Source organism: Myripristis murdjan, chromosome 5, assembly GCF_902150065.1.
Source record: "Myripristis murdjan chromosome 5, fMyrMur1.1, whole genome shotgun sequence".
NCBI lineage: Eukaryota > Metazoa > Chordata > Actinopteri > Holocentriformes > Holocentridae > Myripristis > Myripristis murdjan.
The window spans coordinates 21,240,330-21,254,177 of record NC_043984.1 but is presented as its reverse complement, the minus strand read 5'-3'; the positions used below and the strand labels follow the sequence as shown (position 1 = coordinate 21,254,177).

Sequence of the window (13,848 nt, the reverse complement as noted above, 5' to 3'; positions counted from 1 at the left end):
ACAATGGCTAACCGCAGCCTCACAAAGCAAGCACGGGTGCATACTGTATGTCTTTGCGTCTTTTGCTCTTAGCAAAGATTCTGAGAAGGCGTGCACAGCCTGGGGTGGACAGCAGGAAGTGGAGAAAAGGATGAAAAATAAAAGGATGCTATTGATTTGCCATCCACACTCTCATCTTGTGACCCCCATACATGCATAGTTGTAAGGTCAGATGGTAAGACAGGCATGACTAGAGCTTTGCTCGCAGTTCCCACCGACCTGTCTCCCAGGAGCATCACATGCAGATTATTCATTTGCACCACACAGAAAAGAACCTTTTATTTTCCAATAATACACTTGCTAAATATCTGAATTATCCTGCTAGAGCAAAGTCTCGACTTTCAGTTAAATTTCAGCGGAGTTATTTCCATGTATTATTTCTGTCTTTTCCTTTTCTGTTCGATACATTCTCTGACTTTTATGTGTCATAATCTTGAAACTGGGTCTTGCTCATCGGACACTGACATCTAGTGTCCTTAGGTCAGGTGAGAACAAAAATTTAACAAAAAGAATATAAAAAGATATGAGTGAACACAGTTGTTTAAACAATACACTGCAGTGATCAGTGCTAGCCAGGGGTTTCTCTACTGAGCATAACACAATTACATACCACCTATATTGTCTTACATTTTCCTGAAATGGGAGGGGCCAGTTTGCGGACCCCGCATGACGTCAGAGGGGACAACAAAGTTTAAGCCACTCTTAAGGAGAGAGGGATACGTCTCTTGAGTCTCTCTGGGAGTTGTACTGGGGTTTAGGACTGCGGGTGGGGAGCTGGGCTCAGAGAGAGAGGACACACACCCTAGCGCATCATGAGGACCCTAACACTGTTGGTGCTCGGTTTGGCTCTTACATGTGCAGCTGCAACAAGTGAGTACATCTTAGTTAATACTCAATAAGTTTAATTGCACATCCCTGTGTGCATGTTTTCCTTTTTGACAGCTTCTGTGTAATTATGGTTTCAGTGATACTCCTCTTAATTCTCTTTTATACTGAGTATTAAGACAAACATTTTGTATCCTACAGTACCTACACTCTGCCACAGGCTAAGCAGCAGATTACTTTTGAGCACTCTGACTAATGTAAATCTACACATTAGTCCACCACAAGTATGTGTGTGTGTGTGTGTGTGTGTGTGTGTGTGTGAGAGAGAGAGAGGGAGAGAGAAAGAGAGGGAGAGAGAGAGAGAGAGAGGATTCTTAGTATTTCTTTGTTTGAATGGTTGACATGAAGTAATTGAAAAGCAAATGGACTAATCTATAATTTCATGCTTATTTCACACTAACACTGCTTGGCACTGTGTGAGAGAGATTAATGATGTCATTATACAAATTCCTAATTTATTTGCTACAGACCACATTCTAAAAAATATTTTTGCAGGTGTGTTATTCAGGTTTCAAGAGATATTTCTTGAGTTTTGCTGGTTTATGTATTTTTGTATGTGATATTTGAGTGTCATTTGTCTTATTATTGCGATCTGATTTCTTTTGTGCGTGATTAGACATTAGAAGAAAATCCCCCAATGAATTTCTCACACACTCACACATCATTAGCTGAGTAAAAGGCTGCCACAATGTCTGAGAACCCTCATTCCTCCAGCTGGGATTACGGATGTTGCTGCTCAGCTGATAGTCACATGAAAGGGATTGAGGGGGATTGCCAGTCGTGTGACTCCCACTGCCTCGAACCCCAACTCTCCTTTACTCCTTATATCACCAGAAATATGGAGCTGCTACATAAGTAACATCATTATTATGTTACTTAGATAACTCATTTTGACCCCTTTCACTGAATACCATTCATGTCTATTTCTGCGAGCCCAACATCTAAAAATAGCAACCTCTCTTGGCATATTTTGGGCAGAGTGAGAGATAAAATAAATAAATATATATTATAAAACTAAAACATTATTTTGCTTAGGATTTTTTAAGGCTAAAGCATCATTTAAGAAAACAATCCCCTTTTAGCAACTGTTGTTTCATTACAAGGAAAAGGGTGTCACCCTCACCCATAATGTTGGATATGCAGGATGCCTACAACAATGACCAGAACTGTATGATGTTTTATTTTGTCTTTCCTTAAGTGTTCACAGTCCTTTTTCCTTTCCAGAGCCTAAAACTCTGTTCAAACAGTATCGCTCATGGAACTCACGGATGTATCCCGTGTGGAGAGATGGAGATGCACGATTCAGAAACTGCTGGTTTGGTGAGTTTCACTGCTCCCATTTGAGTAAGAGGTGCCACCAATCCTCCTGACCATGTACTCAGAATTGTCAAATTGTGTGCAACATTGTTTTCAGGTGGTGAAGTTACTTTTGATCTCAAAAACGATGCACCTACCCTGACCGGGGCCAAAGCAACCTTTACCATTGACCTTCGTTTCCCACCAAATCAAACGGTGCTTCCTAACGGGCAAGTGATCTGGGCGCGTAACTGCACCGTCAACGGTATGCCAGCTTCTCCGACAACAGCACTCCACTGACTGTTATAGCATGCAGTGTTTTACCTTTTTGTCATGCCACATGCCTTTTCATTTTTAGGAAAAGAGTATCAACAAGGTCAGGATGTGTACCCTGACCAAGATCCTGACTGGACTGGGGTCTTCCCTGATGGCACGCCATTCATCAGGAGACAGAACAAGAAACCACGCTATGTGTTTGTGTGGAAGACATGGGGTAAACAACTGTTTGAAACCTTGGTGGTTTGTTAGCTGTGCACTGTGGTAGTATGATTGTGTTTTACTTGAGGTAGTGTTACATTTCATGTAATACATTTAGGTTTAAGCCCTAGCCCGTGGATATTATTGCATAAATCGTTTGCAATGTTAAATTATATAAGATAAAACAGACTTTCCTGTATTATTAGAGCAACAATTACAATAGTATATCATGAATGAGGAATGAGGAAGGATGGTAAAAGGGACAGTGATGGCATCCATAGGAATTTTCTTCTGTCTCCACTGAAGTTAAAATTTATATTCAAGTTTAGGTTGGCCCTGCCTGTATCACTGACCTTCAATCACTAAGATGCTGATTTTGGCCAATCTCCTGTCTGTACTGAACTCTAAAATCATCTTTGCATTTAACATTGTCTTTAGCATTTTTAAACACACTTTCACAGGCAGTGCATTGTGTTTTTAAAAGTGGAAAAAAAACTTCTGTGTAATGTGTTTTCTTGTTTGTTTAGTTGTTGTAAACAGTATATTTTTGCAGTTATTTGTACTTCACAAACATTCATAAGAATTCATAAACAGGAGACATATGTATGTATTGGTGGTAACATATTATCTTTTGTTTCATGTAGTTCTTTAGTAAGTCTTCACTGCAGTACATGGTGTGATTATGGTTAAACCAAGAGCATCTCTCCAACAGTTATGCACCAAAATGAAACTGTTTTCTTATATACAGAGAGCTCCACTGACAGATAGAAAGAACAACCTTAATTTGACTAACAGATGAGAAGCAAGAATAAGAACTCAACCCGACAAGGACCAGCTGGGAATTAAATTAATTTTCTATTAATTTTCTGATGATTGCCACATTTCTCTGAATATCAAAACACTGCTCCTCTGTCTAAGGGCGTTACTGGCAGGTGGCAGATGGACCCTCCTCATCACTCAGCATCGGTACAGACAATGTTCCCCTGGGCTCTTACAACATGGAGCTAGTCATCTATCACTGCCGTGGCAAGGACAAGTTCATTCCTCTTGGCTATGCCTCCACAGTATTCACCATCACAGGTGACCACATCTAACTTTTGTTGTTGTTGATGATAAGAATACTGTAAAATTAATATGAACACAATTACTATCTATCAAATGCAAATCTATCAGATCTGGGTTAAACTCTGATGATAACATCTCTACACCTGTTGTTCTGCCATTAGACCAAATTCCATTCACCATATCACTCAGCCAAATCAATGATGTCAACCAGGACGACCAGAACTTCATCCAGAATCGAGCTATTGCTTTCAGCGTCAACATCCATGATCCCAGCCAGTACCTCAGTGCCTCAGACGTCACCCTCACCTGGGACTTTGGTGACAATAGTGGAACTCTGATCTCAAGCGAGCGCATGGTCACACACACCTACCTCTCACCAGGGACATACAAGCCTCAGGTGATCCTGATGGCAAGCATCCCCAACGGCTGTGGAAATCCCACTGCTGGTGAGAGATTATGTTGTTGAACTAATTAATTACATTATTCAATTTTGGCGTATATATTTGTACTGCCCTATGTGATTGCTAAATGTATATTTACTGTACATGCAGTAGAGCTCATTTACAAAGACTATGCTCAGCTTTTCTCACACTTTTCCTTCAGCAGTTCCTATTGATGCCTCTGCTGTTCCAGCAGTAGTTGTGATGGCCTCCACCCCTGCACCCGCTCCAACAGCAAACCCACTAACACCAACCCAAGGAGGAGATGCCATTGCTCTGGATGTGCCTGCCTCTGAGGCCACCCAGGCTGATGACCTTTCACTCGCTGCTTCTGTAGCACCAGTTGAAGCAGCAAGCACAGCCGCGAACACAGAGGATGGAGAGGCAGTTATTGATGCAGCCCCAGAGGGGGTGGAGGTTGCTTCAGTAGCCCCTGTAGGTGTCGATGCAGCTGTTGCCCCTGTGGAACAAGACCCAGCCATTACTGTCACCGCAGCAAACACTGTTGCTCCTCCTGCAGAGGTAGATGATACTGCAGAGGGTGCGGATGCTGCAGCAGGTGATGTGGCCACAGCTGCCCCTGTTGCCCCTGCAACTGAGGAGCCAGTAAATGCTGATGCAGCTGAAAACACATTAGCTGCAGATGCAGATGCAGTTGAAGTGCCAGTGGTTGACACCGCTGCTTCAGTCGCTCCTGTTGCAGAGCAAGAGGAAACAGCAGTTGACTTGGGGGAGACAGTCTCTCTCGCTCCAGAGGTCACTGATGTTGTCACTGTTGCTCCTGCAGCAGACGTAGCTGTAGAGCAAGAGACTGATGTTGTGACTGATACTACTGCTGCAACAGAAGTAGTCCAGGCTGGCACAGAAGCCCCTGCTGATAACGTTATAGTTCCTGCAGCCACTGAGAGCACAGCTGTGGTACAGGCGGCAGCTGATCCTGCAGGTGATGCTGAGACTGAAACACTGGACGCAGTGAATGAGGCCACTGCAGGTGAATGATTATGTTGTGAGCTTAGAAAATTATGTAGAGTTCAAGAGATGCAGTGTTTTTGTCAGTTCATCTTGAAAGCAAACCATCACTTCAAACTGATATGATTTTGTAATCAAGTTTCTCTTCCTGTTGAAGAACAACCTGCAGTCAACGAAGAAGCTGTTCCAGCTGAAGATGAGGTTCAAGCAGCGGTGGAAATTGACACTGAGACGGATCCAGCACAGGTTGCTCTTGTTGTGGCCAAAAGGCAAGCTCCAGAGCTGACAGCTGACTGCTTGGTCCACCGTTACGGCTCCCTCTCCACCTCTGTAGATATTATCGGTGAGTCAGTTGCCTACAATAAAACACAATTTGTCTGCAATACATTACATCTCAATTAATGCAACTACGCTTTCATAATGGAAACAGCCAGTTCAGTTTTAACAATGATAACTCAAGCTATCGCATATCTTTAAATTACTATGCAGAGGGAATTGAGAGTGTGGAGATTGTGCAGGTTACCAGTGTGGTTTCCATGGCTACCGAGCTGGAGCAGAATGCTGTGGATCTCACCATCACCTGTCAAGGAAGGTGAGTATGTTTGACAACAGACAACATAACTATCTGCACCTTTGTATTATGGTAACATTCAGAGGCGAAATTATTTGTTCAATTCCAACTGTTTATTTTGACACAAACTTATAATGTCATGATTATTCTCATTGTCACTTCTTCTTCCTCTATCCTTCATTCAGTCTGCCAAATGAGGTTTGCACTGTGATTTCGGATGCTGACTGTATCACACCGGTGGAAACAGTGTGCAATGCGGCCACACCATCTCCAGACTGTCAAATGATCCTTCGTCAGTTCTTCAATGACTCAGGAGTATTCTGCATTAATGTCTCTTTGACCAATGATGTCAGTCTCGCTGTGGCCAGTGCTAGAGTCAGCGTGACAGTAGGTGAGTGATGGAAAAAAAAATATTCTGTTAAATTACTTCATCTGTAAGCTACTCCTTGTCATGTGCATCCAAAAAACACAGGACCATCTCAAATCCTGATGAAGACCCATAGAGGTTAAAACTTTATTATTATTATTATTATTATTATTATTATTGTTATTCTAAAGGCTTTTTAACAATTACCAACAAGCTCTTTGTTTCAGTTCTATGCTTGTTTTCTGTTTTTTGGATGCATTTCAAGAGCACTAGCATTTGTTTTGTACGACACACTCACCCTCCCGCCACACCATAAATTGTCTTTACTACTCCTTGTCATACTTTGTGTGCTGTATTTCCAGGCTCCGGTACATCTCCAGCTGGCGCTACAGCTACAGTGTTGGGTGTTTTAGTTGTTGCCTGTGTCGTTGGTAGCATTGCTTTAATGTACAGGTGAATACCAAACTCATCACAGTATTTGCAGCAAAAATTGCATATCCTATTCCCATTTTGCTTTGACTGGATTCAGTTCACTCAGCTGATTTGTATTCCTCGACAGGCGGTTCAAGCAGTATCAACCACTAAGGGAAGATCATGCTACCAGTACTGGAGGCAGCTCTACAATAACGTCAGTGCCTTTGCTGTTGTGGAACTTGCTGAGCCGACAATCACCAGGAGAGAGCCGCCCGCTGCTTCAGGGCAGGGTGGTTTGAAGGTTATGTCACCTCCTGCTGTCAGCATCTACAAGTGCATTGGCTTTACACACAATACTTTAACTGTAATAATCCTGTAAACCCCAGTTAACGTGTGAAACCAGAACCAACCACCCTAACCTATAGATTGACTGAGGCAACCCCCTGTGTATCAAGATATAAAATTAATTGAAAGTTAAAACATTTCAAAGGAACCTGATAAGTATTTATTTTGACTTGCGGTACTTTCTATTCATTGTCACTGATGGTTTATGAAAAGTTTAGTAACTTATTCTCATGTTTACAGCATATCTGTACTAAGTCTTTGCAATAATCATTACTTTGTATTTCCAGTTCCTTTTGAATTTAATTTGAATCACTAACATCACAGCACTTTTTCATGTTTGCTACCCTGAAATGAATAAAATGGAACTTCAACACCATCACGTTTTTATCTTATTTGCTCTATCCTTCACATTCTGCTGAAGTTTATGTGAAAGTAAGGTAGATATTAATAATGCAAAAGCCAGATAAAACTGGCATATTTGCTTTAAATCTGATCCCAAACATCAGGGACATGCAAATGATGTAGTGACTGGAAAGCAAGGTCAGCACAGACCAGTTCATAAAATCATATAATGGAATAAGATAAATATCAGCAAATTTACTATATAGCCCATCTTTAACCACCCTTAACAGTCAGAAAATCATGAAATTACAGTAAAATAAGTAAAAAGTAAAATAAAGTAAAATAAACTAAAACTCTAAACAGCCCATTAAGCATCCCTCACAAGTGTGTTAGCCATGCTAATACAGATATGAACTATAAAATGGCAACATGGGAACCATTTTGTCCAGCTGAGATGATCAGAAGATCAAACACAACAACAGCCAAAATAGATTCTTCAAATCTTTTATTGCAATCACTGAGGAAAATGCGCAAAAACAATACAAATAAAACCATGAGGACATTTCAACATTACATTGCCTAGATGCAAACGCTGCCACTTAAACCAATACATGGTGAAATGTTGAGGAATGAATTAGCTACTATGTGTTTTACAGAGCTAGCTACCAACTGCCTACTCAAAGCGGAGGCATTTTTGTTTCTGACATGATGAACTGTGGGGCTCAGTTAGCTTTAATACTCCTCCCCCTCTTCTTCTCCCTCTCCTTCAATGGAGTCAACACCCACCTCTTCATAATCTTTCTCTAAAGCAGCCATGTCTTCCCTGGCCTCAGAGAACTCTCCCTCCTCCATACCCTCACCTACGTACCAGTGCACAAAGGCACGCTTGGCATACATCAGGTCAAACTTGTGGTCAAGACGGGCCCAGGCCTCTGCAATAGCGGTGGTGTTGCTCAGCATGCACACAGCCCGCTGGACCTTGGCCAGATCTCCACCAGGCACCACAGTGGGCGGCTGGTAGTTGATGCCAACTTTGAAGCCAGTGGGGCACCAGTCCACAAACTGAATGGTGCGTTTGGTTTTAATGGTGGCAATGGCCGCATTAACATCTTTGGGTACAACATCTCCGCGATACAGTAAACAGCAGGCCATGTATTTGCCGTGGCGGGGATCACATTTCACCATCTGATTTGCTGGCTCAAAGCAAGCATTTGTGATCTCAGAGACTGAGAGCTGCTCATGGTAAGCTTTCTCAGCAGAGATCACAGGAGCGTAGGTCGCCAGAGGGAAGTGGATACGGGGGTAGGGAACCAAGTTGGTCTGGAACTCAGTCAGGTCGACATTCAGCGCCCCATCAAACCGGAGGGAGGCGGTGATGGAGGATACGATCTGACTAATCAGCCTGTTAAGGTTGGTGTAAGTAGGACGTTCAATATCAAGGTTTCTGCGGCAGATGTCATAGATGGCCTCATTGTCCACCATGAAAGCACAGTCAGAGTGCTCCAGGGTTGTATGAGTAGTAAGGATGGAGTTGTATGGTTCCACCACAGCGGTGGACACCTGGGGAGCTGGGTAGATGGAGAACTCAAGCTTGGACTTCTTGCCGTAGTCAACAGAGAGACGCTCCATCAGCAAAGAGGTGAAGCCGGAGCCGGTGCCACCGCCAAAGCTGTGGAAGACAAGAAATCCCTGGAGGCCGGTGCACTGGTCAGCCTGGACAGGGAGAAAAACACCTCCATTATAACTGCTCACCAACATTAAATACATCAAACTCATCGAACATTGCTTCATTTGTAGAGACACACACTAGCTTACGGATCCTGTCCAGAACCAGGTCGATTATCTCTTTGCCAATAGTGTAATGGCCACGGGCGTAATTGTTGGCTGCATCTTCCTTCCCAGTGATCAGCTGCTCAGGGTGGAAGAGCTGGCGGTAGGTTCCAGTCCGCACCTCATCTACAAAAAATAGACAACTGTTTAGGAAAGTTTTCAAGATATCTGGATCATGTAAACTGAATTTTGTAGTTTTGAGCACAATTTGAGCACAAGAGTAAAGCAAACTTGCCATATGAGGCCCAGGTCAAGTTAAATGAACCATGAGAAAGGTTTGGTTTTCATTTTGCGTCAGTCATGTCTGGGTGAGTAATGTGTGCATTACGAGAATGAGCTGAAGGATCTCACCAATGACAGTCGGCTCCAAGTCGACAAACACCGCTCTGGGTACATGCTTGCCAGCTCCAGTCTCACTGAAGAATGTGTTGAAGGAGTCATCGCCTCCGCCGATGGTTTTATCACTGGGCATCTGTCCGTCAGGTTGGATGCCATGTTCCAAGCAGTACAGCTCCCAGCATGCATTGCCAATCTGGACACCAGCCTGGCCTACGTGGATGGAGATGCACTCACGCTGGGAAATGCAAAAAAAGGCAAAATTTCAACAAAACATATCCACAGAAAGGAGAGTTTGTTCACATTACCTTATAGTCGTTTTCACATTATAATTACGCCAACTGCATTCATGGTGGGGCGACTCGGTCATCACAAATTTTCATCAACACTCTCCAACCCATTTTTCAATGGACTGATTTTTAAATCTGCCAAATTACATAAGAATGCTTTGGTCATTAAATATCTAGGTTGCCTGAAAAACTTTTGTTCCCTGCTGTAAGGCTGCCAGTTGCTGGCATGCCTTGCTCTGCAACAAGGCAGCTGCAAGCAATGGAAAAACTGCACCACATGATAGTCCTGTTAGTGGATTAACTGGTTGAGTTAGTCTTACTTAAGTTTTAGAGAAGTCCTGCCAATTTAGGTTTTTTTTTTTAAAAAGGCTGCATTACTAAAAGTTTTAAAAAAAATGAGCCAATGCATTTTGAAGGTATTCTGTCACTAAAATATCAATGACAGGGCAAGGTTTACCACTAGCCTCACATACCACTAGCCTCACAAGCTTCACAAGTGATATCAGCTACAGATTGACCAACAATACAATCAGTGTCTAAAGCAGCAGAATGACACTTAGCCAAGCAGAAGTAGCAAGTTTTCAGGTGGCATAAACAATGACAGACTCTTCCAGATACCGAACATAAGCAGTTCGTAGAGGCAACCTGTCAGGCAGCTTCATATAAGCCTACCAGTCAGCCAAGTAATTATACAACACTTTTCCCATTTTATTTTGCTTTCTGCCAAGCAGCTAATATTATTAAGCAGGCCATAAGACAGTCTGTTATTCACTAAAAGGCACAATTTGTATCTAAAATCAAATTAAGCTTAACACCTTTGGCATCTACACATCTGGAGAAGCTATTGGATTTTCATAATTTCATAAGCAAACTGTCTAAATTGTGTATTTTTAATTGGCTCAGGGCTGCGTGTCCATCACTTGCAGTTGGCTCAAGGCATAAAGGGGCATACTGTGTGCTAGTCCATCATCTAACAGAGGGGAAAAAAAGTCCCTCGGGTATCTGGAAGATGTTTAACCATTCATTTGACGACGTCTGTCAAATTAACTCTGTCTGCAAAGAGGAATAAACTCAATGAATCACTCTCATTTCAGTCTAAATCAATAAGAAATGTGCTGAATCGTATTCCTCACTACTCAACTGGTCTTTTATCAGTGTTTTAATGACAAAAAATGTTGACTGATTTTATTTTCAAATAATAAAATAAATAAATAAATAATAAATGTTGAATGTATTTAATGCATTCCAAATTTTGGCTAAAATCACTGAATCAAATCATTAACTTGAATTGTGGTTTACAAACACAAATCAACTTCATTAGAGAGGAAAAAAACACTTTTAAATTTAATTAAATCTAATTAAATGATGAATCCTGAATCTAATTAAGCCCAAGGTCCACATCCCCAGTATCTGCCCCCTAATAAACCGTTATCTACTGTCTGAGGCAACAAAAGACGGAGCTCAAAACAATCCTATTTTCTGTCACTCACTGGGGACAGACGAACATTTTCCAGTCAACACACACACACACACACACACACACACACACACACACACCTGCCCTTTTACTAGAAAAGCTACAGGTGGGAGGAACATCAGCAAAGCACAGGGTATAAAGGTGAATACAGTTTCAGAGCGCAGTATCCACAGTCAACCTGCGGGGGGCAGCAATACTCCGTCGTTGCTATAAAACCAAGAAGAAGAATCAGAGTGACTTAGATTTAATTTCACATCTCATCCTTTGTAAGGTTTATGTGCTACTCTAACATTGCCCCAGTAACTGTGGCTGGGTGTGTGACCATGCATTTATGTCCGAGGAAGCCTTGGTTCATAATCACCTCTAGAAAATACCATCACATCGATCTGCATGCAGGTGTTTCTCCAGTACAGTTTCCTTCATCTCATTCAAGCATACAACCATTTAAATAGTTACCTTTCCAACTTCAAACCAGGGCCGGGTCTAGCCAGGCATGTATGAGGGGGCAGCCACAAATGTTGAGGGGGCATTGTGCTCCAGCACCTTTTACCATGTCTAACTGAATATATTTTGGGGGATTTAGTTTGAGGGGGCACAACATTTATTTGAGGGGGCCAGGCCCCCTCTTGCCCCTGCGTAGACCCGGCCCTGCTTCAAACCCTGGGTAAATTAGACATATCTTTGTGTGTGGAAGACGTAAACCCTATATTCGTGATCAGGTAAACGGAAACTGTGATACTGGTTTTGATTTGATTTTAATACGATTTGATTTATTTGGATCTCTTTTAGCTAAGGTTCTAGTTATAATCTGAGTTTTGAGGGGGGTCGCTAAAATAACTAACGCCAGGGGCGGAGGTAGGCTAAATAAATAAATGAGAGAGAGAGAGAGAGAGAGAGAGAGAGAGAGAGAGAGAGAGAGACACACACACACACACACACACACACACACACACACACACACACACAGCACATTACATGCAACAACAGAGATGTCTGCCATATTGCAACAACAAAGTTTCAATAGTTTGAAACATGGCAACCCGCCATGGAACAGCGCCTGCAGCATAAAGTGACAGACTACACCCAAAATTAAGCGACAGTCTCCGTGGCAAAGCTGTCCTCCTATCAGGTGAACTCCAGTTGTCTAAAGCGGTTTGTTTGTTTATTTGTGGGGAAAAAAACAAAACAAAAACGAAACTAGCCAGGCTTTTAGAGCTCGTCGGTAGCAGCAGGCCTTTTCAGCATTATGGTAGCAACTTTCTATTCAATATGTTATAAAGATAAGATAACCCACTGCGCCCCTGGTGGCTGGGTGGTGAAGTGCAGCTGTCATTCATCTGAGAATATGGTGCGTTTAGCTCTTTTGGAAAACATGTTCCTTTTAGCCTTTTTATCTGGTTAACATTAACAATACTTATTACAGTCTATCCTTATGGGAACTCAATTTCCAATGGCTGTCACATAAGCCGGACCCTGCTTTTAGCTCATTGTCTAATCCTCCACCGCTGTATGTATTAGGCTACAGTTCACATCCCTGATGATACAGAAGCCTGACTCATTCATATCTTCATAAATACCTATAGGATGGTTCATCTTCAGCAGCTGACCAGTTTAATATGGACGGAGCAAGTTAGTCCTCATGTATGCTGAACATTTTAATAGGCCTATAAGATGTGAGTTAATGTTAAATTTTGATAGTCAAATTTTGTATTCGAGGTCACACTCTAAATAAATCTCAACAGCCACGCCACACATAGCCTACAGAACAACTCGCATTTAAAAGCTTGCATTTTCAGGAAGACTTCACCAGGTATTAATATAGACGACTTACCATTTTTTATTCTGAAGGTTAAGAGGCAAAGTGCTGAAGAAATGTCTACTGAAGTTACCTTGTCCGACAGCTAAGAGTCGATGTAGTAACTGCTGGGAGACGCAGCATTGCGCCAGTCTTTATAAAGTACCAGGGAGTTGTGTTGCCAGATCAGACTGCCAATTTCCAGCACAAAACAGCTGAAACTGTAGCAGTCAGGGAACAGAGAGACAAAGCTACTCAGTGTGAAGTAGGGACACCACAAACCCCATCAGCAACAAAATTTATAATATTTCAAATATCCTTGACAAAGTACAGCAAGATAAAAGTCATTCAGCAAACAAACCCATGAAAATGTACATGTCAGTGGAAGTTCACAGTCGTATACCTCAAGGCATAAAGCTGTATTAACAATCATCAAACTCAACACACTGTTTGATAACTTGTCAGCTATTCCTCTTCAACATAAATAAATAATCCCAGTTTCCTTGTCATGAATATTGTGGTAATGACACAACCTGACAGCCTTGGGATAAGGCCAGAGTCCCTTGCAGATGATTTCCTTCATCTTTATGTGTTACAGCACAAACACACACACACACACACACACACACACACACACACACACACACACAAAGTGCAAAGATTAGGATTAGGATTTAATAGGATTCCTACTGATAAACTAATGTTAAAATTAGTTATACATGAGCAATGGTGTTCAACACTGAGTTTATTTTCCAGCATTAATGGATAAGCTTATGAGTACACAATATGAAAGGCAAAGCTTAGATTTAGGATTGCAATTACCCTAACCCTACATTGCTTGTGCATTGTCTCAGCCCACCCACCATTAAAAGTAGCCTAAATGGGTGGAGTGCCGTCTAATCTGGCAACA

The 13,848-nt window shown here is 42.0% G+C and overlaps 2 protein-coding genes across 4 annotated transcripts; one reads left to right on the top strand and one right to left on the bottom strand.

The window, feature by feature from the left end:
- Nucleotides 1-768: 768 nt before the first annotated feature.
- Nucleotides 769-7,235, top strand: pmela (premelanosome protein a). 3 transcript variants are annotated; one of them, XM_030050835.1, is made up of 12 exons: nucleotides 769-906; nucleotides 2,149-2,244; nucleotides 2,339-2,485; nucleotides 2,579-2,713; nucleotides 3,616-3,777; nucleotides 3,924-4,208; nucleotides 4,366-5,193; nucleotides 5,329-5,514; nucleotides 5,661-5,763; nucleotides 5,928-6,133; nucleotides 6,472-6,562; nucleotides 6,669-7,235. In XM_030050835.1, exons 1-12 carry the CDS (start codon nucleotides 852-854, stop codon nucleotides 6,820-6,822), a joined length of 2,448 nt encoding a protein of 815 aa, XP_029906695.1. In that variant the 5' UTR covers nucleotides 769-851; the 3' UTR covers nucleotides 6,823-7,235. The 3 variants fall into 3 exon arrangements, with proteins under 3 accessions (XP_029906695.1, XP_029906694.1, XP_029906693.1); XM_030050834.1 differs by having other exon boundaries at nucleotides 769-909; nucleotides 4,369-5,193; XM_030050833.1 differs by having other exon boundaries at nucleotides 769-909.
- A 463-nt stretch (nucleotides 7,236-7,698) lies between these two features.
- LOC115358834 (tubulin alpha chain) lies at nucleotides 7,699-13,062 on the bottom strand. Its single transcript, XM_030050904.1, has 4 exons — nucleotides 12,975-13,062; nucleotides 9,392-9,614; nucleotides 9,018-9,166; nucleotides 7,699-8,923 (listed from the first exon to the last, which is right to left on the bottom strand). Exons 1-4 carry the CDS (start codon nucleotides 12,975-12,977, stop codon nucleotides 7,943-7,945), a joined length of 1,356 nt encoding a protein of 451 aa, XP_029906764.1. The 5' UTR covers nucleotides 12,978-13,062; the 3' UTR covers nucleotides 7,699-7,942.
- Between the last annotated feature and the right edge of the window lie 786 nt (nucleotides 13,063-13,848).

Coding starts and splice junctions, on each gene's coding strand:
- pmela (XM_030050833.1), top strand. CDS start 852: ATGAGGACCCTAACACTGTTGGTGCTCGGTTTGGCTCTTACATGTGCA. Junction 2,714..3,615: donor GTTTGTGTGGAAGACATGGG/GTAAACAACTGT, acceptor CCTCTGTCTAAG/GGCGTTACTGGCAGGTGGCA. Junction 5,515..5,660: donor CACCTCTGTAGATATTATCG/GTGAGTCAGTTG, acceptor ATTACTATGCAG/AGGGAATTGAGAGTGTGGAG.
- LOC115358834 (XM_030050904.1), bottom strand. Junction 9,167..9,391: donor CTTGGAGCCGACTGTCATTG/GTGAGATCCTTC, acceptor TATTTTTTGTAG/ATGAGGTGCGGACTGGAACC. Junction 8,924..9,017: donor TGGACAGGATCCGTAAGCTA/GTGTGTGTCTCT, acceptor CTCCCTGTCCAG/GCTGACCAGTGCACCGGCCT.